Source organism: Gasterosteus aculeatus, chromosome X (genome assembly GCF_964276395.1).
Source record: "Gasterosteus aculeatus chromosome X, fGasAcu3.hap1.1, whole genome shotgun sequence".
NCBI classification, from domain to species: domain Eukaryota; kingdom Metazoa; phylum Chordata; class Actinopteri; order Perciformes; family Gasterosteidae; genus Gasterosteus; species Gasterosteus aculeatus.
This window is the reverse complement of record NC_135698.1, coordinates 12463415-12488934: the sequence shown is the minus strand read 5'-3', so window position 1 is coordinate 12488934 and position 25520 is coordinate 12463415. Positions and strand designations below refer to the sequence as shown.

At 43.6% G+C, this 25520-nt stretch overlaps 2 protein-coding genes across 4 annotated transcripts; both read left to right on the top strand.

Moving 5' to 3' along the window:
* The first annotated feature begins 9319 nt into the window (after positions 1 to 9319).
* On the top strand, positions 9320 to 15656 carry th (tyrosine hydroxylase). Of its 2 annotated transcripts, XM_040163500.2 has the most exons (14): positions 9325 to 9504; positions 9748 to 9831; positions 9936 to 10139; positions 10630 to 10795; positions 10897 to 10985; positions 11114 to 11181; positions 11292 to 11342; positions 11867 to 12012; positions 12238 to 12373; positions 13000 to 13069; positions 13155 to 13211; positions 14076 to 14171; positions 14282 to 14415; positions 14946 to 15656. In XM_040163500.2, exons 1-14 carry the CDS (start codon positions 9421 to 9423, stop codon positions 15103 to 15105), a joined length of 1545 nt encoding a protein of 514 aa, XP_040019434.1. In that variant the 5' UTR covers positions 9325 to 9420; the 3' UTR covers positions 15106 to 15656. The 2 variants fall into 2 exon arrangements, with proteins under 2 accessions (XP_040019436.1, XP_040019434.1); XM_040163502.2 differs by lacking the exon at positions 9748 to 9831 and having other exon boundaries at positions 9320 to 9504.
* A 975-nt stretch (positions 15657 to 16631) lies between these two features.
* LOC120809586 (insulin-like growth factor 2) lies at positions 16632 to 24531 on the top strand. 2 transcript variants are annotated; one of them, XM_040163498.2, is made up of 4 exons: positions 16632 to 16835; positions 17738 to 17888; positions 19354 to 19535; positions 20916 to 24531. In XM_040163498.2, the coding sequence occupies exons 1-4, from the start codon at positions 16761 to 16763 to the stop codon at positions 21153 to 21155; spliced, it is 648 nt and encodes a 215-aa protein (XP_040019432.1). In that variant the 5' UTR covers positions 16632 to 16760; the 3' UTR covers positions 21156 to 24531. The 2 variants fall into 2 exon arrangements, with proteins under 2 accessions (XP_040019432.1, XP_077938921.1); XM_078082795.1 differs by having other exon boundaries at positions 17738 to 17892; positions 19358 to 19535.
* Positions 24532 to 25520: the final 989 nt, after the last annotated feature.

The following is a 25520-nucleotide window of genomic DNA, read 5'->3' as shown; positions in this document are numbered from 1 at the left end:
AGGGTGAGAACACTGACGAGCTCCACTCTCCACAATTTATTTCAAAGCTGCACCTACAAACTATCTGTGAATTCAGAGGAAATGCAATGATGACGATAACAATTTCCTCCTTCAGCATCTTGAAGCTTTGAGAGATTTAAGATGACTCGTTAAATAGGATAAAGAAATGCAACATGTTTATATGTTATTTAAACAACAAACATTTTGACTCGCTGTGAGCGCTTATCCAGATTAATCACTTGGTTAAGACCAAAGTCTTGAGAATCACGCAGGATTCTTTCAAGACCACAAGAGGGCTTTATATAACCAATGATCATAAGAGAACATCTTTGTCTTTGCTTTTGTATTGTATGGTTGTATTAAGAACCTTTAGTTTACATATAATGTAAATGTTTGGTGCTGAGTGTGTAACCCTTTTCATGAATTGTATAATATTCCCAACAGCAGCTGTGCTTTGACAGATCCTGAGAGTTTCTTCTCCAAGTCTGCAAGATTTTTCACACAAAAATCTACTGTTGGTCAGGAAACAAAAACTATTATTCCATTCAGGCAAGCTCTCTGTTTATTGACCTGGCGGTAAGACATGGTCAGATGTGGTGGTTGATGATTGCAATGACCTCAAATCCCCAAACAAATCTTTTTTAAATACGGAAAAGTATACAGTTGATGTTGGGGTAGAAGTATTCTCCCTTTCTTTTTCAATAATTCAATAAAGATATACTGTCTTATTACCTTCCTCTCTAGCTCCATCTTGTGACCCTACCTGGGATCCCCCCGCTCACCTAAGCAGACCCTAACCTCATCAATATCACAATACATTCAATGATTACATTTAAGTAAACATAATATGGAATGCATTATATAATCATTATCATCTAATATCGTTTACACTCTATTCATAACATGTCCTACACCATCATATTTCATAACACGTCGTGTTTTTATATGATGTCTTTGTTTTATGTTTATTGTAACCATGTAAAGCGTCTTTGACTACTTTGAAAAGTGCTATATAAATAAAATGTATTATTATTATTAACATCAGAAACCTTATATTTAACTCATATTATATAATCAATCTGCACACAAGAGACCTCACCTAACCCAAAACCCAAACTCGACACATAAAACCCTTCATGGGGGAAATGTTCAGGTGAGAAGCCTTAGGAAGGACGTCAAAGTTGAGACCCTCATCGCAGGCTGGACAGAGTAAAATAGATATCATGTGTAGAGTATTGAATGAAATAGATTCATAGTACAGAAATTATTACACATATTATGATTTCTACCGCTAGTCATGCTTTGTTAAATTCCGACCAATACACATGACCCCCCACAACATAATAACGCATTTCAATTACAATGCAGGATTCGCTTTTTTTCCATCCTTAAAAATATTGTCTCAAATCAGAAAATAAACATCATATCTATTTCAAAATATGCCATTAATTTGAAAACGAAGAAAACGATCAAACATGTGCTCATCTTTCCATATTTTACAGCATTTGTTTGGAAATAGGCGTTCTTTCCTGTCACAGCCCGCGGGTTACAAACGTAAAAACCACTAAAATCCAGCCATCTTTCTGTTTACTATCAACTACTGCGTAGTCTACACACTTGAGAGGAAGTGACAGCAGCAGGGCCCCTCGGGGTACGATTGTGGTGACCAGGCTTTGTGCCCGTCACACTGTGACATTTACCAGTAGGATCCGTACTCACAGAAAAAAATCCAATGCGATCGAGTAGCATTTGGGACGCGGCCCGGGATCTAGAAACAAGTGTACAATAATTGCTATTCTTGGGCAATAAGGGGTGATTGTAGTGGGTTTTTTTAATGGATACTGTGGCTAGTGACACTGAGCAGTGAGTTACTGATGATAAATCAAAGACCAATAAATACTTTTAAAAACAGTCATGTGAAAGCCTTTGACCAATTTGCAGATGTTGAAATGACAGTGATGTTGAGACAATAGCCACATCTTTTCATTGTGTGACAAAGACGACGCCCGACCAACTCTTATCACTTGTGTGCGTTGTGTCAGAGTGTCTTATGTAATATGTAAAAATGACTACAAAACCTACTACTTTAGATTTTGCAGCTCTTTAATTTTTACTAATTAGTACTTGTTCTACGTACGTGTTCTGTAAACGTCCTTGATTCTTTGAAAAGAAAAATTCTCAACAACAAAGTCATCAAAACAGGATATTTAATGTATTTAATGTTTGCAACAGGATACAGAGTTGACACACGTACAAGTCAGTGTTTCTTTTAGGGTTTATTTTGAAGTTGATTTCAATTCTTCTTTTAGATTAAATAGATAGAAATTGCCTGTTCTTCTCCCCGAATTTCTTTGGTTGTTCTGGTTTGTTCCCAAAACATGTATTAAATGAACAGAGACTCTGTTTGAAGATATAAACGACCTCTGCCACACGCATATCGTCAATGATTAAACCTTTGTTTGCAGATATCTTGACATTTTCATTCATTGATTAGTCATTTCTTCGGCAATGATTGGCTGGATGTGGAAACGTACGCCGCAGACAGAGCGAGAGAATGTTCTTCTCATCATCTAAAAGCTCTCCAAGCAATATGTCTTACATCTGAAAGCAGCGTATAAACATTTTGCCGCCTTTCATTGGCCATGCTCTGGAATAAGAGGGGATGCGAAGGCGGGTCTAGTCAATGCACCTGTTTTGATCTAGTACCTTTCTTCTGTTTCCTTATTTCTGGCTTGTCTTGTCTCGCACACACAAACACAGAAGAAAAGAATTGACATCCTCCCGTAAGTGGACGTCCTGATGAGCCCCCGGCTTTTCACTTTGATTGAACCCGACGGCAGCAGCGTCCGCGTCCATCTGATCCCACTGAGGTATTGGTTTCGTGAACGAAGTGGCCAAACTCCCAGGTGGCGGTATTGATGTGGCCGATGCGGCTCGGCGGCGCCGTTTACGAGCTGTCCTGGCCGCGCATCCCCTGTGGCGCATTAAGCCCCCCTCTCCTTCTAACGGGTAACGGCCTACACTGTGTAACCATAATCAGACAAACACACACACATGCACACTCACCGTAATGAGCCATCGAAATATGACACACGCAGACGGCTGCCGGGGCTGCAGTCATTATTCACAGGAGGGGGGGGTTGGGGTTGTGGGGGGGCTATAGGGGTGAAAAATGGCAAGCGGAACTAGTGCATCTCCTCTAAGGCGCCCACGTCAGAAGGCCCCCCCGCGCGTGTCACGAATTCATCGGAGCCATCGATTCCACCTCATGGCAGGATGAGTTCTTTGCTCACGCTTTACGAGATTTGAGGGCAATTTACTTTCATCCGCACCGATAAGCAATTTCAATCATGACAAGCTTGTTGTTTTGTTTTGTTTGTCCGTTTGTTGTCCTCTTCGCTCCTCGTCTTTCTGATTCTACGACAGCTAAACCTTTTAGCCAACGAAAATACAACGACGCAACAATAATTTCAGCATCATCCTGTTGGACAACATAAATGTCATTTTTTTATTCAAACTCGGACAGGAGTTCCTGTCAAGGGCAAACATAGTTTACAGTTTTTGGTTATTAATTAGTTATTCTATTTTCGTTGGGTTTCGTTCAAAACGTCAGTATCCCTGTATACTCATCCAAAGGCAGTTCCTCTGTATCTCCACATATGCTGTATGCAATAAATATGGCAGAGTCAGCAGCAGAAACAAGCCGTGAATAAAGTTAGGGCCAAGCTCATAGCACAACGGGAGAGAATCTGGAGAGTCTTTCACCCACTGAAGAGCATCCTCACACTCACATACTTTATTCTTCCTTTATCTATGACAGAATTGCACTCAATGTGCTTGAAACCAGGGTTTACTCTCACTAAGAACCACTAGCAGTACTGAACGATCACACTTCTGTATCTCGTGGCAACATGATGTGCATGTTGGGAATACAAACTGAGTAAATACGTGTGCGAATTTGAGAATTGTCTGTGGCAGAAAACACGTCATCCATGTGGGATGTTGTGTGCAGTGCAGCTCACGCGATGCGCAAGTTGATAAGCGGTGGAGAGCTTTTTCTGTATTTAGATCTATTCCACCATGTCGAATAACTATCTATAGATCAGGAGCGGCCAACCTTTGACACATCTCCCTCTGTACAATAATGTGAATATGATTATTAGGATCAGTTGTCAGTTTTTTGCCCACTTGTAAGTGCTTTAAACAAGCACAATACAGTTATCTGGCAGGACAAGCAGTAGCAACACTACAGGTGGGGTTTATCTATGACTCCAGCAGCTTGATTTTCATCATGAGCTGCAGTAGCGTGGCCCCTCAGGCTACTGGATGACAGGGGCCCATTAAGGAAAGGTTAATCTAATTACCAGTCTCTTCAGCCACAGAGCTTTGTGCCACTGCTTGAGGGGGAATGGCCGATGTTACATCGTCATAATGCTGCTTCTGTGACCCCATCGCTCTGCAATTGGTTGAACAGACTACCTAAATATAAGCAGGTTTATCTTTAAGTGGAATATGCAACAATAAAGCTAAGGCAATTCATGGTAAAGGGCAATGTCCTGAAAGAAAACTCCTTGTTTCCTATCCTAAATGAAATCAAATTCATCTGCATCATTCCACAAATACACGTAATTGTGCTATTTTTGGCAAGTAAGTTCTCAGACCACTTACGGTGATTGATGGAAATCATTGTGGAATGACTTAAAACTCCTGAAAAGTACATTTTCATCCTGCTGGGCGTATCCGACATGACACAGGCAGTAGATATGCGGATGCATCCGGACCACAATCAGACTTATCAGATATGACATTTAGAGAAGCACAGGCCGCTCGAAACAAAGAGCAAAAAAAGGGAGGCGAAACACACGTAGCCTCAAGCACTCGATACGACGGGGAAGCATCAAATCGCATAAAAAGTAAAAGCTGCTGCTTCCCTCTAAAAGCTCTTGTAATGAACTTGTGGTTCCAAAAAAGGCCAAAGTGCAGCAATTGACGGGAACAATATGTTTCTCTCAAGAGCAATAAAAAGATCAGTTTAGTCGTAATCGTTTAGAAACCTTCGTTCGACCTGCCCTCTGCGTTCATCCTTTTTTAAACGATGTTTGCACACGGCGTGACTCTTGTGTACCTCGGTGTGTGCGGCTTGACTCACATCCAAAACCCAAACAATCGAGAACCAGGTTAGACTCCAAGTATGAATGGGACTCTATTTTTGGGTCCTGGCGTTTACCATCTAAACCCTGATGGGGGTCACAGAAGCCTGCGAGTAACACCAGTGATGGGTTGATGTCGCGGTTATGTTATGGCTGCAGCTGCAGTTACAGGCCGCCGAAAGCACCGGCGTGATGACAGCAGTCGGCATGGACCATTGAGCATCGGTTCCTCAAACGCTCGCCCACGAGGGAGCACTTTGCCCGAGCGCTGTCAAATTGCACATGCAGCCAGAAGGTATTGGACGAGCACTCTGTGTGATTAGTCATTCCACTTAGCAGCTGTATTTTGACACATGCAAAAAAAAAACAATGACGGTTAACGCCGGTTACAGATGCTCATGCGCTCTTGTCAAAAAGAGAGAGGGGGGCAAAGGAAAAAGATTTACATACAAACGCCCCAAAGAGGACAGAGTAGTGTTTGAGCACTTTCAATCTGCACGGAATAATCTTGTTTAGGCCGTGACTTTTCTTACTTCCCTCTACATTTATTCCAATTATTCCCTTACATTCATAAATACAGCGGTGACGAGCTGCAGATGAGTGATAACATAAAATGAAAAAACAACACAGATGGTTTGTTCACCAGCTTCAGTGCTTCTTGTTTGTTTAAAAACTAGTGGAGGCATTAATACCCATCTGCCTTCTTTTGGGAGAGTGCTGATGCTGCCATTGGAGAACATAGTCTGACATGACAGCTCGCCACGTCACAAAAATGTCACACCAGGGTTTTGTTGACGTGTAGGCATGTTTATTGTTGTGCTCCCAAGATACCAAGACTACTAAGAAACCTGTTTCAGCAGCAGCCATTTAAAGGTGTCATTTAAAAGTCGGAGTGGTCTCCAGCATTAGGGAAACAAATCGTCGGCTCCCCGTTCTGCTGGTCACGTTCTGCTGGTCCCGTTCTGCTGGTCCCGTTCTGCTGGTCCCGTTCTGCTCGTCCCGTGCACATACATCCTTGGGCGTGTGCAGGCTACAGAATACACACCTTCCTGCCAATGATTTCACACCCTGATCAATAGGCTTAAATCAATAAGCCTGATCAACAAAGTGTTAGCAAAGGCATGAAGTAAGAGACACGCGTGTAAAGACAGATGCAGGAATCAAAATGTAAAAACTGCCTTTGCACACAGCTTAATGAGAATTGAATATTAGTGTTTCGGCCTTTGTGCCCTGAAATGATAGATATTATTTTTAAACTAGAAAAAAATCTGATCTGCAATCATATTTCTGTCTAGCAGAGTGAAAAATAAATCCTTCAATCTCACTCTGCACGTTTGTAGATCCAAATCTAAGAGCACACTACGACTTGATCTTAATCAGAAGTGGCAGTCAATCACAACTAAGCAGGCATCGTATGAGTCAAGCATCACCAAAGTTACCTTTTCATTAGCATTCATGATTTACAATTGTAATAAACTTGCCCCCCCCACCCCAAACACACACACAGTTCATGAGGGTGTTCTAGTCATGTACAAATCACTTCAAGCTGATATTATTTATCCAACATCATTGTGATTAATAGACATTTATTTCTTGTTTCCTCTTCTCTTCATCGACTGCATGAGTCTGAGGGCCCCGGCAAAGGTGACCGGCATGGTTGAGCAGCGGGAGAGAGAAAGGAAATGTGGAGGATGATGAATAATCGCCCAGCTGGGCGCTTCAGCTGCAATTAGCCTTTCTGAAGTCCCACAATTATGCAGGGAAAAGCTGACACTCACAACGCCACAGTGCTGCCGCTGAATCAATATACGTATAATTGTCACAATTATCACCCTGGTGTCATTTGTGGACACGTCCGACACTTGCAGAAAAGAAGACTGAATTGAAAAAAACCACAGAGGGATGTTCGGCGAGAGAGATTGCCCCTTCAACTGCGTCACTGCCAACAAAAGGTGTCCTCGATACCTTATGCGTGGTCAAAAAGGACTTTAAAGCCCCTCTGCAGCCGCGCTGCTCTACCCTGCACCGGGAGCTGTGTCACATTCTGCCAAAGTCAAATTATTTATCAAAGTAAAGAATGTAAAGTCTCTAAAAGGTGGGGTGACTGGTTTAATTCATATAAGTTCCCACTGAATAAATATAATATTAAAATTCAATCCAATAATAAAAGATTTAATTTTTAAATGTAGGTTAATGTAAAAGGTTTCCTCATTAGTTCTGACGTCTTTTTAAACATTGTTCTATTCAAAGCTCATATCATGTGAGCTGTTTTTTTGGTTATTCTCGTGCTCCAGTTCTGTTTTTCAATTATCTGATTCCTAAATGAAGCAAAAGTATTTACGGTCGTTAGCCTGCAGGTACATCTTCATTTCGAGAGCAGTTGTCATCAAAACTCCAATATAGAGTCAATTGTGCTGTATTACGTTCAGGGATTGTTAAACCCTAATGAATCCTACAGTGGACCGTAAGCTAATTCAAACCAAGCCTTGCATCATTGCCTTGTTAATTAAACGTTTTAACAACATCAATGAGTTTAATTGAATGACATGAAATAGTTGAGATTGTGAAATATTGAGTGGAGTTTGGTTGGAGACTTGAGTTGGCTTGCATCTTTTACAATGAACACAGAACAGTCACGACTCACTCGCACGATCGCACACCGCTGAATTCGGTGCGAGCTGGAGGAGGAGCAAGACAGGAAGAGAGCCAAGTGTGCGGATCGGATGGGTGTTGGAGGAATGGGTGGAGGCACCGTTGAAGTGGGCCGCAGGGGCTCCGCTGGTCGCTGGGCCTCGGGTGGCGTGGGTTACAGTCAAGAACTGAAACCCCCGATGACCCCCCTCCAGTCCATCCCTGACGATGAGTGCAGGTTGCACCAATATTTTGAATTCTCACCTACACAAATCCATTTCCCATAGTCAAAATGTTCTGGGGAACATGCACCGACTCACAACACAAGACTGCACCATCGCCATTTATCTAAAAACGAGATGTGGCACCTCTGACCGGGATTTTCTTTGGCAGTTGCATCAAAAAAGGAAAGGGCAGAGAAGATCATGTTGAAAGACACAGATGGAACAAACAGTAAAATTGCCGACGCTTCCTCAAAATCAGTGTAAATGTTTTGCCTGATGTCCTTTTATGTCACACCACTTTCATGAAAAGGGCAGGATAAAAAAGAAAACACCAGCATGCTTCAACATACGCTGTTTCCTTGAAGGAAACAAGCTTAAACGAGGTGGAACGGTGTTTTAAACTTTTTTTTTTTATCTCACTGTCTGTTTGCTTTATCCTTCTTTCTTCAGACTTTCTCTGTCGTGCCCCAGCAAAGAACAGAGCCGACGCTGTCTGTGCCCGGGGCCACGTCAGTGCTCTTTAGCATTTTAAGCCTGTGTGTTCCCGCTGGGGGGGACGAGTGGGGGGCCATTCGCCTTCAAGATTGGTGCTGCGGCAGCAGGATCTCAATGTGGCCTCACGGGAAATCAACAGATCATTCTTTGATCTCTGCTCGCCCGGTGGGCACCGTAGATCAAATCCTCAGCCAAACAACAAATTCACTTGATGTGGTTGTTGCGGAAGTATAAGACAAAGCGTGGCCCAAAACAACAAAACGGTGTCAAGCTCTTTAGTTCGTCGTGTGTGTCGTGTGGTCCCATTGTCTGTGTTTGTTTGTGTGTGCACAGTCAAATCTAATTTGTGAAGTGCTGCGGAGATTGAATTGAGCTGATAAAGTGACTTAATTCTCCACAGCTGACTTTTCTCTGGTCTAACCTTTACATGGAGCCCCGAGGTCAAAGCTGCAACTATTCGCTCGAGTGTAACCAACTCATGTAAATAAATATTTATCATATGCATATTTCAATAACAATTAAGAAAATAAATGTATTATTATTAAACCAAAACAAAGAATTCTATTCAAAATAAAATAAATATGCAATTCATAATGTAGGAACTAAATGAGATTGTTGAATTAAAATATTGTTGAAGACCAAATACTGAGACAAACCAAAGGAAAATTATCCAACTTCAATATGGTTTCCTCCAGGTTGAGATGCGTCTGATAGATCCTGCGCAATGATTGATAGGCTACTGAGGGAAATGTTTGACGTCAGAAACCTGCAAAAAAAAAGAAAAAATGCCCCCATAAAAGACGGACACTGTCTGAAAAAAACAGAAACGCTCTGGGCGCACAGCACAGCCTGAGAGGTCTCGAGATCGCCACAACTACACCGCCACTTCACACCCACAAAGCCGACGACTGCGCCTGAAGATGCCGCTGTCCAGCAGCTCCACGTCCTCCACGAAGGGCATCCGCAGGGCTGTGTCCGAGTTGGAGAGGTCTGACTCCATCACGGTAAGATATACAAGGAAAAGTGTTTTAAGATTCAGTTCTAATCAGTTGTGTTGCGGCTGTCCAAATGACATTCAGTAAACCACCAGAAACTGTTGTATTGTGCGCAACGCGCTTGTTGGGGTTACCGTTACGCAGCGGGGATGCCTGGTGCACACCAAATAAACAAACGAAAGACATACGTTGCAATCATCAGCTGACATCAGCGTTTGGTGTGGCAGCTACTCAGACTTAGCTGTGTCGTAGGTTTACCTTGACTGCATCGCTGTTCTAATGCGCATTTGGCGATGTAAGGCACTCCCGTCAAATACCCAAAGAGATATCCCGAAGGTAAGACAATCCCGAAAGAAGTTTTTGCCGCTGTACTGTTGTGTCTGCGCAAACTAAAACGTATCCGGCACGCGCAAGACTTTTGGTGTTGTCTTTTGGAACAGTCTCCAAGATTCCTCGGTCGGCGGCAGAGCTTGATCGAGGACGCGCGCAAGGAGAGGGAAGCCGCCACCGCGGCGGCAGAGGCTGCGGAAGCCAGCGAGCAGATCGTGTTTGAGGAAGACGGTGGAAAAGCGCTGGTCAACCTCTTCTTCACTTTGACAAACTCCAAGACACCTGCACTGTCGCGGACACTCAAGGTGTTTGAGGTATTGCAATTCGGCTTGTTTACGCATGTTTTTTTTTTTAGAGAGACTTATTTAGACCTATTTATTTAGTTGCTTGCGTTGTTAGAATAATCGCGTTTATTGGTGTTATGATTGTTAATCAATTAACATGTTCAGATTATGTATACTCTAAAATGTATTCTAAGGGGGTGATCCTTAAGTGTCACACTGATTCAAGTCTGATGGTCTGTTGCATATAACCTCTTTTGGGTGCTAGTGACTATATATTAGGAATCAAAATTGAATTCACATTTTTTATTTTCAATTTCAAATGTTATATATTTCAATAATATTATTTTATAAAGTAAAATGTAGGGGTTATGTTTAGTTTAACATCATACAAAATTGTGCATTTTGTATTTCAACTGATGGTGCCTCCATGCACATTTCATAAAGACGGGTTAACATTTAATATAGACACGCTTGTCTAAAATGCTGTGCAGACAGTACATTTGAGTTTACTTTATTTCAGACATTTGAAGCTAAGATTCAACATTTGGAGACACGACCATGTCACAAGCTGCAGGACAGCCTGGAGTACTTTGTTCGCTGTGAGGTGCACCTCTCAGACGTCGGTACCCTCATCAGCTCCATCAAGAGGAATGCAGAGGATGTTAAAACCACCAAAGAAGTCAAATGTAAAAGCATTTTTACTGCTTGTAGAAAACACCATTTTAAAATATTTAGCCAAAGCTAAAAAAAAATGGCATTGAACTGAACTGAACCCCTTTCACTCTAGTTCATTGGTTCCCAAAGAAAATAGCGGATTTGGACAAATGTCATCATCTGGTCACAAAATTTGATCCAGACATGGACCAAGATCATCCTGTAAGTGATGCCTTTTCCAGTAGCGTGTTTAAGATTAATTGTCATTATACAAGCCTGGTTTTGTGGCTGGACCAATATGCCATGACTCAGCAAATGTGATCAGTGTTTGACATATTCAATTTGAACAGGGCTACACGGACCCAGCGTACAGACAGAGAAGGAAAATGATTGGAGACATCGCCTTCAGATACAGACAGTGAGATATACAGTCTTTTACCATAACGCTGCACAGACCATCCATAAACAAATAAAACAAAACTAACAGTTGATTTTCCTGATGCGTGTGTACATCCCATTGGTCCACAGTGGGCAGTCGATTCCCAGAGTGGAATACACAGAGGAAGAGATTGGCACGTGGTAAGAGCAAGACGTGAAACACGTGTTTGATTTGACCACCTTGCAAAAAAATTGATTTCCACTAAATACAAATCGCCACTCTTCTTTTAAAACAAGCGGTTTGACCTCGCCAATATTGGACCGCCGTTGGGTCCGCTCACCACTGAGTCGGTATTATTTCGTTTTTCTCAGACGGCTGCGCATGACTGGTCTTTCACGGGTATTACAGGGCAATTAGTCACAGATGGAGGCCGCTATCGAGGCGTGATCTTGTCTCTGAACAAAACGAAAACATTTCATTTGAGACCGTCAAAAGTAAAAATTTAAGTATTCTTCAAAGATGTGTGAAAAACCATCCATAGATAATGCATTAATTTATTACAAAATAATACATATACAAAAATAAAAGAACTCACTGAACAGGACAATGCAAAGTATGATGACCATCCCATATTTTAAAACAGTCACACCTGATTTCTTTTGTGATTTTCTATATTATTTTGTATTTGTTTAAAGAAAATAACTTTGATTGTGTCCCTAATCAGGAGGGAAGTTTACTCAACTCTGAGGGACCTGTATATCACCCATGCCTGCAGTGAATACCTTGTGGCCCTGCGTCTGCTGGAAAGGCATTGTGGGTACAGTCCACACAACATTCCCCAGTTGGAAGATGTGTCTTGTTTCCTCAAAGGTAAAGAAAAAAATGGGATGCTGAACGTTGAAGAAATGTTTCGTCAACACTCGCCATCAAGTCAGCTCTGGATTCTGTCTGTATGTCAATTTTTCTCACACCTCCTGAACACACACATACATCACACTCCCCCACCCTACGCACACACACACACACACACACACACACACACACACACACACACACACACACACACACACACACACACACACACACACCGCACAGAGCGTACAGGGTTCCTGCTGCGCCCAGTGGCAGGTCTGCTCTCAGCCAGAGATTTCCTGGCCAGTTTGGCGTTCCGGGTGTTCCAGTGTACCCAGTACATCCGTCACTCCTCCTCCCCTATGCACTCCCCAGAACCGTGAGTACGACTGTGACTCCTTTCCTCCTAAGCATTGCATCACACATTCGGGCATTTTGCCATCATAATCTATGTGCTGTCGATAGACCTCCATAAGCCTCCCATTCTTCCGTGTCTTTGCTCTTAATTCAGCTTAAAGGAATTACATTAGGACGTGTATATCAAAGGTATGTCGCTAAAATATAACTAACAGCAATAAAACAAACAGACGGCACAAAGCTAACAAATAAAAGGGACTTGTGAAATAAAAATGTAAAATACAAAGCACACAGAACAACCACCATGTGGATGAAGTATTCTTTGATTTAGAAAAATCATGAAAACAAAAAAATATATATTTTATGAATTAGAATAAAAAAGTGATCCATTGTGGATATGGTTGTATTATTCCTCCTGTTTCCTTTTTTTGTTTAAATAAGGTCACATTCACAGAGTAAAGTCTGATTTTTTATTACCAAACCAGTTCAGTCAAACTTCTTGTGTTTGGTTTTATCGTCACCAATTTTATTTTACTTTTTGTGCAAATTCAATCCAAATTTAATTGCCTATGTATCATAGTCTGTCCGTGTTTCCTTTTTCATTGTGAAGCAAATAGTGTCTCTGTTGAATCTTTCGCTTTCTCTTAGTGATTGTGTGCATGAACTGCTGGGCCACGTGCCCATGCTGGCCGATCGCACATTTGCCCAGTTTTCCCAGGTGAGTGGTAGGAGGGTCTGGCGTACTCATTTCCCACGCTGTGTTTTAATGTTTTGGTAACAAATGCATTCATTCTTTACTGCAGAACCTTGGTCTGGCATCACTCGGGGCTTCAGATGAAGATATTGAGAAACTATCCACAGTAAGACACACTCATCACAGACACCACTTAACAACTGATCAAGGTGAAGGGAGGGTGTGTGTTTAAAAACAAAAGACCCTCCCCAGTATTACTAATATTATCTCAACTAAGTAAAATCTATCGCTAATAATACCACTCAGCCTCAATTTCAATTTTCTTAATTTTTGTGATGGACTTTCTACTATTGTTTTTGTATAACTCAAATAATTGTTCTCAGCTACTAGAACAGCTACTAGTTCATGGCCACATACTACCTAATTCAAGTGGACTGGACCAGAAAATATTTATGACGATCCATGAAAACTTTTAACTCTTAATAAACGATCCCTTTACAAAAAATGTGATGAACAGCCTCAGACGTATCACTGATCTCTTGTGTACGACAAAGAAAAAAGCCTCAAACCTGTGAAGGATATATTTATCTTCTTCGTTTTCGAAAGTCTTTGCAAGTTCTTGCATTTTTGAACACCATGCCAGTAAACATCATATACCTTGTGGAGGGGCCCGTGTGCTGCATGTTTGACATTCTTGTACTGCTTAAATAAAGTGTCATATGAATTTGAGATAAAGAGACATGGTTGTCCCCTACATGCTGCCAGACACAACTTCATGGTGCGCACATTTCTGGAGAAACTTAAGTCTGGGTACAGACCCTCCCCCGATGCCCTCGCAAAACAATCAGACTCCAGTAGACACAAAAACATCACACTCCCCCTTTCTCTGACTCCACCTCCCTCCCCAATCACTTCGTACCGTCCCTTTATCCCACATCAAAAATAACATCCACATGTTGTACATCATGACTTGATTTTCCACGCCGATATATATGCTCTTCTTTCTCTCGCCACCTGTTTTTCCCATCAGCTGTACTGGTTCACTGTCGAGTATGGCTTATGCAAACAGAACGGTGAGGTGAGGGCTTACGGAGCTGGACTGCTCTCCTCTTATGGAGAGCTTGTGGTGGGTTTTCCCCGTGTTTTCTCTGAATAAAAACTAATAAATGCAACAATCACAGTCAACTGAGCTGTACGCTAATCCTTCGTGTTTTCCCCTCAAACTTTTACTTCCAGCACTCACTGTCTGACGAGCCAGAGACCAGGCAGTTCGAACCGGAGGCTGCAGCCGTGCAGCCTTATCAAGACCAGACGTACCAGCCGGTGTACTTTGTTTCTGAGAGTTTTGTAGATGCAAAAGAGAAATTCAGGTACCAAACAAATCCCCCCCGTTTTCTTCTTTGCACCCGCATGCGAATAGAGAAGAACAAAGAGGAGAATGAAAAAAATGAACCAAAAAAAAAAAGAGGAGAGGGGGGTTTTGTGAGGACAAGGTCAGAGAACAGCCAGTCAACCCCTGAGGGCACTAGGATTTGTAGGTCAGCCATGGCAGCCAAAAGACAGCTGTTACTAATGTAGTCGATCTACCAAGGCCAAGCCCTGGAATTTCTGTTGGCAAACAGATCAAATGTTTCCCTGAAAAACAAGTAGCCTAAGTGAGCGTTTTGGTCTCTTCTAGAGCCAAGCAGAGGGCATCCCTCCCAAGCTAAATGAGAAAATGTCAGCGTGGGAATGATTGTAAAAGCATGGTGAAGAAGAAACAGAGCATGTGATACACACATGTGTGGTGTTGGTCTTAATTTGGTGCCTCTACAAGCAAACACCAGTCCTACACTTTGTTACAGTTAAACACTTTGACTTGTTTAGGTCTTGCTTTTTTTCGTTTGAAATCTTTCACCAGGGAGTACGTGTCCGGTATCAAGCGTCCCTTCTCCGTGAAGTTTGATCCGTACACCAGCAGCGTGGAGGTGCTGGACAACCCGCTGAAGATCCAAGGAGGTCTGGAGGGCCTGAAGGACGAGCTAAAGATACTGACGGATGCCCTCAGCGTTTTGTCATGATGGCGCCCCGGGCTGCGACCGGCCTGCGACCGGCCTGCTGTGTTGTCTGCTTCCTCTCTGCTGCGCTCTGAGACGTCCGACGTGTGATCAAGACCAATGTGTTAATCTTCCTGTGCCGTACCTCCAGTATGATGCTGTTTCTGATGAGTTGTTGTTCGCTGTAGCTGGCTGGTTGACCGACAAGGTTGCAACCATTACAACCTCACTACGCAGTGCAGGCAAAGTTTCCAAAGATGTTAAAAGCTCCGCTGCTTGAAATGGGTTTTGGGTTTTAAAGACCATTCCTGCGTTTAAAAAAAAACCATGTGATATAATGAATGTATTTAAAGAAAAACAATTAAAAAAATAAAGAAACATGATGGTAGAATTAAGACTGAAATGTACATTTAAATTATATTTATTTTATTTAGAAAGGACCACATCTGCTGCTTTGAAAGCTTTATTTTCTGTATTTGAGTATTGATCTACTTCTAAATTGGTCGATTTGTCTGGTTTCATGCTGTATTTGTCTTGAAGGTTATATGCATAATAAAATCAAACATGAAAACATACTCTTCCTTTGATGATTACTGATCAAGTAAACACAACCCATCAAACAAACTCTCACGTTGAGATGTTTAACACACGCGGTGCGCTTGGCTGCATAATAGCTGATGTTAATCTGCCACAAGAGGGCGCAGTCCGGTCGGGTGTACCTGCCTGCAGAGATGCCCTCCGACCTCGGCAACGCTGCAAGACAAACAAACAGTTGTTCCCTACGTGGACCACTAGGTGTCGGTCTGAAGACATGTCTAGAGTCTCACCTTTTGCTCAAGCTATACTTATATAAGGGAACCCTCCAACTGTTTTAAAAAGAAGAGGAAGAAAAAAACAGAAAGTGCATTGCTCGGGGTGGGCTATGCAGCCACTTGTCATGGAGCATCTGTGCAACATCTGGATGGAGGTTTCTCTGCTGGACATTTAAACCCACAGGAGGGACATTGATTGTTTTTTTCTGTTTGATAACCATCATGCATGTCTCCTGCAATTCTGCGCCATTCAAGTGGGAGTCGTTGCAGCCTCCTCCCGCCCTCGCGTGGGACACACTGACTATATCTCAACCTTCACTAAAACACCAGTCGACCCTGGTGACTAAAGGCTACATTTACACCTGAGCGAGAGGAAAAGCGCAGACCCCTGGCCACAGTGCTTCGACTCTAAATGTCAATCTCAATTACAGCTGGGCGGAGGCATTCAAATGCCCCTTGGAGTCTGAGGAATTACCTTCTATTCTTGTTCAGTCTGCGTCCTCTGCGTAAACATTGTGATTGTAGGTTTCGGTGCGTAAACGTGGAATAAATGCCTATGGAATTGTTTCACATTCATAGAACTCTCACTCTTTCTTTTTTTTCCTTTTCTCCCCTAAGCACTTTTCCATAAAACGCCTCTGGACCATTTTTTTTTTTCACCAGCGGTGAGGAGGAGGAGCGAGGGTGCTGGGGTGGGTGCAAGGGGCGTGTTTGGGTATAAAGCGCTTCTCCCTGAGAAGTTGTGCCTGTCGCCTGGTCTTTGGGGCAGCCTCTCACACATCATCTCTTTTGCCGCAGCAACTGGGAAACTAACTCACCTGCAACCTCTCCAAAAACCAAAATAACCACAACGTTTTTCTAACTGAAATGGACACACAGAAGAGACCGGGACACCACTCGCGCTGCCACACCTGCAGACGAACAGATATGAGCCGAATGAAGGTAAACCAAAAAAAAAAAGGGAAACACATAGTTTGATGCTGTCCGCTTGTGTCGAGCCGGTGTTTGAAAGACAACAAGCAAGTGTTATAACGGCGTTTTATCGGATTTATTAAGAAAACCGCCTCGGGCTTCCCAGATGCATTGAGCGCATCTTTTTTGTTTGTTTGTTTGTTTCTGTGCAAAAAATGTGAGCAATCGGACATCTTTTAATTTGCATGCAACAAAGTACGTTCGGGATGCAAGATCGACATGGACGGTGGCTGAAGCTTTGAAGCATTCGTGCAACAGGCTGCCCGCTAAGAATGAAGAAAACGCGAGTGTAGATCGTATTCCGTCTGGATGAGACGCAGCAAACAGCTGGTCTTTCTGTCGGCAGATAGGGGTCGGTGAGCCTGAGGGGTCAGTGAGCTCACCAAAGGGTGAGCAAGGGGAAAATATATGCTGAGTCTGGCTTTTCGGATAGTTAAGTATCGAACAACCGGTCTCGCAACTTCGGGGGAGTTGTGTAAGAGTGCGAAAGACAGAGATACCGTCTACCCCCCCCCCAGCCAGAATAAGCAGATATCTCAAGGTACAACACAGTGACAGAAAACAGTTCCAGGAAAGGGGGGAATTGCACATTTCGAATAATTTGTCGTTTGTTGCTGCAACGGGGTTTTCTGAGTTTGTAAGTCAATACATATATGGGGGGGGCAAAGTAATGCCTGGAGTCGTACATCTTACGCACGCTTCCAAATGCGAGCGCGTGAATGGTTTATCCTCTTATATCACACAGAAACGCAACATCTGGCTCTCAGCTGAGATTCTTTCGTTGTTGAATGCCACCTCCGAAATGTGCAGTCGCATTTGTTCAATCGCTGCTTTATTCTGACATGTGTGTGTGTTTTTCCCACCATCTGCAGATGAAGAAGATGTCCTCGTCCAGTCGCGCGCTGCTCTTGGCACTGGCCCTCGCGCTCTACGTTGTGGAAATGGCCTCGGCAGAGACGCTGTGTGGGGGAGAGCTGGTGGATGCGCTGCAGTTTGTCTGTGAAGACAGAGGCTTCTATTTCAGTAGGTTTCAAACACCAAAACACACACACACACACACACACACGCGTTTTAACACAACGAGCTGCTTCGCTCTGTATGCCCCCCCCCCCCCCCCCTCTGTTGTTCACTCGCGCACATCTGTTTGGATAGCTGAGGCGATATCCCTCCGTCTGTGGCTGCGTGGTGCGCGTTTAGTGTCTTTACCTTCTCACGCACTCACAGCGCGCGCGTGCGCAAATACACTCAGGCTGAGAGCCAGATAGCGCTAGAGTGTGTGTGTGTGTGTGTGTGTGTGTGTGTGTGTGTGTGTGTGTGTGTGTGTGTGTGTGTGTGTGGGAGGGTTGTGGCCAGCTGAGAGTCTGAAGACCTCGTCCGGGACAGCGCCCACCTCTCATTGCATATGAAAGCAATGTGAAAAACGCACGACACGGCGCGACACAATGGGCTGCTTGTTTACCAGTCAAGTAAAAGTACCCCGAGGGGCATTCCAGTCACCTCAGCACCAATGACTTTTTGTGGGGTTTGATTTGGTTAAGGAATGCAGTGGTGATGGGGATAGACGAAAAGCATTATGGTTAGTTAATCCTCAAGTGGATAAGCTTCTGATTGCACAGTGTCTGTGACATACACGGGTTCACCTTCCTCTAGGATTTCTCCGGCAGCGAACCCCCTCACCCCCCCCCCCCAATAGTGATATTGTCCCACCCTCCCTGCTTTTCACGTTTGACAGACATGCAGTCTGCCACAGAAGCTTCTCCCCATTAGGAACGATCCATATCCAGTGAAGGCGACCCTATAGATGTGCTCCTTCGTCCCCGTCCCCCCCATCGCCCTCTGTCTCTCTCATGTTCCTCTTTCTGCAATCCAAAGTCTTCCTTGTGAGATTTGGGCACAGGGCTTAAAACCAGGCTTTTATTGGCTGCGAATAGTCTTCCCCTGTGCAACATGCTAACTCCCCTGACTGTATTCCTCTATACCTTTTTCTCCCACGTCTCCACTCAACCCCTCTTTTGTTTTTCATTCTTTCCCACTGTTTTGACCCTCGCACACCCTCTCTCTCTCTTTTCTACACTGATCTCCTTTCCGTTATTTTCTCTACTCGGGCCCCTCCTCATCCTCTTTATCTATGCTGACTTGACACAGGACAAGGTCACAGAAGAGTTTCCATTTTACGTGTTTGCTCAGCCAAAGATCAGTCTGAGAGCTTAGTTGTCTGTCTCCATCACTCTCTTTTGATGTCTACAACAGTGTCCTTGTGTATTCACTCATTTAAGGGCAGCGCTAATCAGATCATCCCCCACAAACAAGTGTGTTGCAGTTGATCATAGAGGGTTTTTTTTTTTATCCCCTTTTCTCTATGGAATGCTATGATTGTCCAAGTAATCCAGCAAAAACAACCCACATTCGTTATTGATGTCAGTGTTCTCAGGTCTGAACATCACCCTCATCACAGCCTTTCCTTATCGCTTGTTGTGTCTTTTCACAGGTAGGCCAACCAGCAGGGGTAACAACCGGCGCAACCAGAACCGTGGGATCGTAGAGGAGTGTTGTTTCCGTAGCTGTGACCTCAACCTGCTGGAGCAGTACTGTGCCAAACCCGCCAAGTCCGAAAGGGACGTGTCGGCCACCTCTCTGCAGGTCATACCCATGATGCCCGCACTAAAACAGGTACGTTTAGACAAAAACAACGGGCCGGTATGGAAACATTTCCAATCCTGGTCTCGATCTTTTCTCTATTCACCTCTGAGCCTCACCCCTATGTCCATAAGAGACAGGGACACAGAAACAGGTTTATCTTGTTAAAATGGTCATAGGTAGGCAGTTAGCCTCCGTGTGAAGTGCTGAGCATCGCGGAAAGCATCAAGACAGTCACGGCACATCGTGTTCACCGAGTCGTGTTCACAGACTTGTGTACGTCAGAGAGTGCGTGTTTGTGTTAGAGAGAGAGAATTGTGAGATGTTAAGATACATCTGTTTCTTTGTGTTTGATTATTAGTCACGGAATAGCAAGCGGGCATGCGTTTTGATCTGGTAAGAAATGCCTGACCTGGCCGGCAGAACCTCTCTTAAATGTGTCTCAGACGTGCAGGGAATCATCAAAGCGTTTCAGCTCCTTTCACTGCAATCGCGGGACTAAACGGTGGCTCCTTTCCAGATCTCTTCGAAAACCCCATCGGGTTATGCTGGATAGACTTTTATCATTCCTCTGCATCGGCTTGCATGAGTATCCGTGCCATGTGATGTTGGGGGATAAACAAACAGAACACAATAAATACTGCAAATAGCCAGAGGAAAGACATGTACCAAGCTTCTAAAATGCGGGGAAAAAAGGAGGTTTGCAAGAGGGAATTAGTTGGGACATGTCCTTCGTTTGTGTAGGAAGGCAGAGTTGATGGGTACAGCCTGCTCTGAGGGCCAGCTGTTCTTTGGCTATTGAACAGGCCTGCAGTGAATGAAGGGGGATAAACACTTCTCAAGTGGCAGGACCAAAACAAGCCATTCAGATGGAGCGCTGACTACTCACGCATAAATTCTAGCCTCCCTGCCACCACTCCCACTTTGTCTCAATCTGCGGTGCTCAGCACAACACTTAACCCTAGGTAGAAAAGAGTTTGCCGCGTAAGAATAGGGGTTTTGATACGACAATGTGTTTATTTCATTCGGCCTGTGGAGGTTAGGCGGTTCAGCGGGTCGTCGGGTGAACGACGTGCTCCTCATATGTATATGAGGCGAGCGGCCGCCCTTCCCTTTGACGTTATGTTAAAGAGGCTGAACCAAGAGCTCGTTGACTGCTTCTTTCAGCCGAGGAAGCCAAAACAAGGGCAAGTTGGAGGCAATGCGAGTCTGTTATGACGTCCCGCGCTATAAGAAGGCTATTTGACTTCCATTGAACCGGCCAAACAATGACCGAATGTTTAAAAAAACAAAACAAAAACAAGGCTTTCCTCCATTGTAATGAGCACTTTCACTGTATGTTATCACAACTAATGAACTGACCCTCTCTTTTCCCCCCCTTTTCCTCTATTCTCTGCCGGCACGCCACAATAGGAAGTCCCAAGGAAGCAGCATGTGACCGTGAAGTATTCCAAATACGAGGTGTGGCAAAGGAAGGCGGCCCAGCGGCTCCGGAGGGGTGTCCCCGCCATCCTGAGGGCCAGAAGGTTTCGGAGGCAGGAAGAGAAGATCAAAGCCCAGGAGCAGGCGGTCTTCCACAGGCCCCTCATCAGCCTGCCCAGCAAACTGCCTCCCGTCTTGCTCGCCACGGACGACTCTCTCAACCACAAATGAGCCCGCTGCCAGCCCTTTGCACAGACAAGAGGGAGAGAAAAAAAAAAGACTAGGGGATTATAGCTTTGTCTCTGGCGTCATTTCTGTGGCAGTCCTCTTTGACCTCCCCTGCCCTGTCCGAGCCCACCGATCCCCCTCCCCCGCCCCCCCCCTACGCTCATCCACTACTTCTTGACCCCGTGGCCCTTCTCTAATGCCCCCCCCACCCCCCACTCCCTACCCATCCTCCTCAGGCACACAAACATGCCTTCACATTCTTCCTGTCCGAACTCTTTCGCTCCCTCTCCCCTTTCAGTCACCGACACAAAAGGCACGAAAACAAACGATGAACAAAAAGTTAACAATTCGGCTGAATGCAATTCAGGTGGATCCTCACGCAAAAAAAGAGAAAAGGGAAGGGAGGAAAAAAGAAGATGAAAGAGATCTGTGCTTTGCAAGTGTCAAGAGGACACCACGCGGAATGTTTTTTGTCCTTGTGGAAGACAACTGAAAGTGAAGAGCAGCTTGCATGAAAGAATCCATGCCACATCATTTTTCCTGAGGCAAAGAGAAGATCTCTGTTAGTTATTTTTCCTATTAGTTTGCACCTCTACCTATAAAGGGACTTCCACACTGTAAGGAATTATTTTGTAAAATTAGATTCCTGTTCCAGCACCTTTTGATCACAAACAAAAAGCAGAAAAGAGTCTGCAAAATTGCACATTGCCACGGATTACGTCAAAGTAAAGAAAAAATGGCACTATTTTTTTATGAACAATGAACGTGTAGCTTAAAAAAATGTCATGGTGCTAGCTTTGGGAATGGACTCAAAGAAGAGGTTGAAAAGCACGTTTTTTTTCTTTGAATTAATATTAAAACTTTCCGTTTTAAGGAAAGTGTGACTTTTGAAAAAAGGAAGATAAAGGATATGGTGGAGCGCTTGGCAGTGGCAATGTCAAGGGGGAAGTGTCACTGAGAGGAGACATGGGCTGCGTCGGCATCGAGGCTCACAGCTGAGTGTGATACCAGCTGCTCGTCAATAGCGACAAAGGGGGACCGGAGACCCAGTGCCTGTTCTTTCTGTCCCTGCCAGACACGGGGAGCAGTGTGAGGACACATGTGGGACACAGTGGACTGCCTGGATTGAGACAGCACTACAGTTCTGGGACAGTGCTTCCTGGTTGCCATGGCTTTTCAGACTGCTCTGACAAGAAGTAACGTGGCATTGGACAAAGATTCAGTGGGATAATGATTCTATTTTATTTTGTCTTATTTTCTGTTTTCATTTCATATCAATGTTTTAATGAAAAAAAGGAAAACCCTTTAGGTTTCTGGTACCGTGACATTCCTGTTTTTCCAAGTTAGGCTTTTACTTGGGTTTCCGTGGTTATTGTTATGATGTTATTTTACAGTTCTAATGAAAGGCACAACATTTTAATTCAAAGGGAAAAAAACAGCAATAATTTCAACTAACATTTTATTTTTATTGTATATCAGTAGTATTCTGCTTTTGCCTGAAAACAAATACTTGAATATATATACACATTTATATATATATATATACCGTATATACATATAGATATCTATATGTATATGTACATATGTATATATATCTATATATAGATATATATCTATAGATAAATATCTATACATAATTAGTTTCCAGGGAGGTTGTGTTATTTTCCTTTAGTCTGAGCTGTATCTTGCGTAATGAGCCGCCAAGCTTTTTTGTTTGTTTGTTGAAATACAAATAAGGGCACTGTATAAAGGCATTATTTATTTTGTTATAAAATATATTTGAGAAATTGGTCCAAATAATATACGTAGCACTGATGCTCAAATGACGGATTTATTTTGTATGATCTCTGTTTTCCGATTGGAGTTGTAAGGCTTTTTCGTAGATGCTTTGTACCAAAAATAATGTCTTTTTTTCCTTTTTTGTTTGCCATAGTTACTTTAAATTAATATTTTAACAGCAGCATAGCCTGGATTGCTTAGGCATGTTATGTCACAGAAATAGGCACATACTCTGAATACGTTGGTCTGCATGGATTTCCAGAAGCCTGTCAGGGGTTTCTGCAAAAAAGATAGCATTAATGAGTGACTTTATTATTGGAAAAATAACTGTTCAACATTGATTGTACTCAAACCCACTATGTTTTGAAGCCACTTTAGTATTGATGGCAGGGGAATGATCAGTCCTTCATTAAATCATGTGTTTGTAATTGTGCATGGTGTCCTATATGATCTCCTAAGGAACATCTTGCCTGTATGTGCCAGTGCCACTGATGTTGTTGCTTGTTAGTTTGGGTCATGAGGTCATAAATGTGCAGTCAGTTGTAAATTTAAGGGTTTTGCTTACACTTGACTTACACAAGTCCTTGTGTCGAGGCCTTAATTTACAGATAATGGTGTTCCTATGATGCTATCAAATATCAAACGTCATCTAATGATTGTTGGGAGGGAGCGAATCGTCGCTCCGCACCTCACTGTCGGCCCGTCGGTCCTGTCTTCTCCGTTTGTAAAAGACAATGTCCCTGATCGTGTGCATCAACAGTGTGCGTCTGTACTTGCGTGGCGAGGGCGGGGGGGGCGTTGTTGCCTGCCATTCAGCCCTCAACAATCTTCCAGTCACCCCTCCATTATGCATTTGGTGAAGGGCTATCACGCTGAACCATTTCTGAAGCACTCAGGAATCACAGCAATCTGTGCTCTCCGAGGGAGAAGCCCAGCAGTTGCCGAGTGTCAGTGATAATCTCGTTGTGGAAGGGCAGCCGAGATTAAAACCCACACCTGTCCACAATGACACAGCCCTCTGTGACAGACCACTGAAGCCCACGTCAGAAACAAGGTCCGTCTGTGCCACTTTATAGTTCCCCCCCTTTATTGTGTCATGCATCACCCATGAAATAGAGAGAGACCTAATGGATACTCGCCCCGCTGTGGTGGAGTCAAGCCAATACTTTATATCTTCTTTCTTTCACAGAGATCTCAATAATCAAAGCTGCGTCCTTCCTATAATTATATTCTACTTCAGTTGTGCAACAAAGCAGGCAGTGCAATTATTATTATTATTATTATTAGTATTATTGATAATATTATTATATTATCTATTTTATTCTATATTTTCCTGCTAGGACTGCATTCATTCACTATTGTAATGTTCAAACAGGCTACTTTTGTGTTCTTATGAATGGCGGGAAAGACAACCACTTCTTTTCGCTGAATATGAAAAGATATCTTGCCGAGCGATGGCAATTTCTTCAGTGTCAGTAGCTCACTCAGCCTGTGTGTATTTTATTGATTTAACCTCTGCACGCTAGAACGTCCGAAATGCACAATTCATGTACTTTCATTTTTAATATCAATAAAAAAAAACATTTTATCAAACATAAAATGTCTGAGAGACCTACTGCTTTGTTCCGTGTGCTGTCTCAGGGGTTGGGCTCGAGAGCCATTTTTGAACTCTTTATATCAATTAAACCGTATGTACCACGTCAATGATTTATTACTTCTTAGGGCCTTGCGGCTGCTTTTAGCACCCTCTCTCTTCCTCTCTCTTTCCTCTCTCCATTTCTAAAGCCCTGGTCTCTCCGTGTGTGTGTGTGTGTGTGTGTGTGTGTGCGCGCGCGTGTGTGTGTCTCCTCCTCCGGATACGGCAAAAAGTGTGCCAAAGTGGAATTCAGCACTCGCAGAGTGCCAAACGGGCCGGCCACGACTCTTCAATCCTTCCTCCGCCGCATGCCGCATGACCTGTGTTCACGGCCTCCGACACACCCATTCGCACACCCATCCCTCCGTCCTCCAGCGGCTTGCCGACTGCTGGAGCAAGCTCCACCTCGGCGGCTAAGTTTAGCAACCGACATGTCTCAAATTATCACGTGCATATTCTGAAAATGGCACAACCTTTTATTGTTGACATGCATGCGCATAGCCGGCCGTGGAATGTCTGTTGCCGGCCAGATTTTACAGTACAGTATCATTGCTCCAGGAATGGAACAGTTTTGGGAACTTGGAGTGATCTTGGTGCAGCAGACTCGTTACTGTAGTTCTATTTTACGCTTTAGGTTGTCCTCAAAGAGTTTGAACGTTACATGAACAAGGACGTGCTGTACTACGTATATTACAGATCTGCCCTGCGGCGATGGGATGCACGTGTGGGAAAGTCGAGAAGCCGGTTGACTATCATAGATAAGGAACATGGGGTTGTGGGTGTCATGGCTATAAATGGCACAATAAAATCACCTTTGCCTGTCTCATAAAACCGTATTGCCCTACTGAGGGGAAATCACTCACTACCACCGCTACTCCAAAACCTTATGGATAAATGTGTTATTAGTGCAGTTGTTCTTTAAAGAAATGTCACTCGAAAACACTCTACTATGC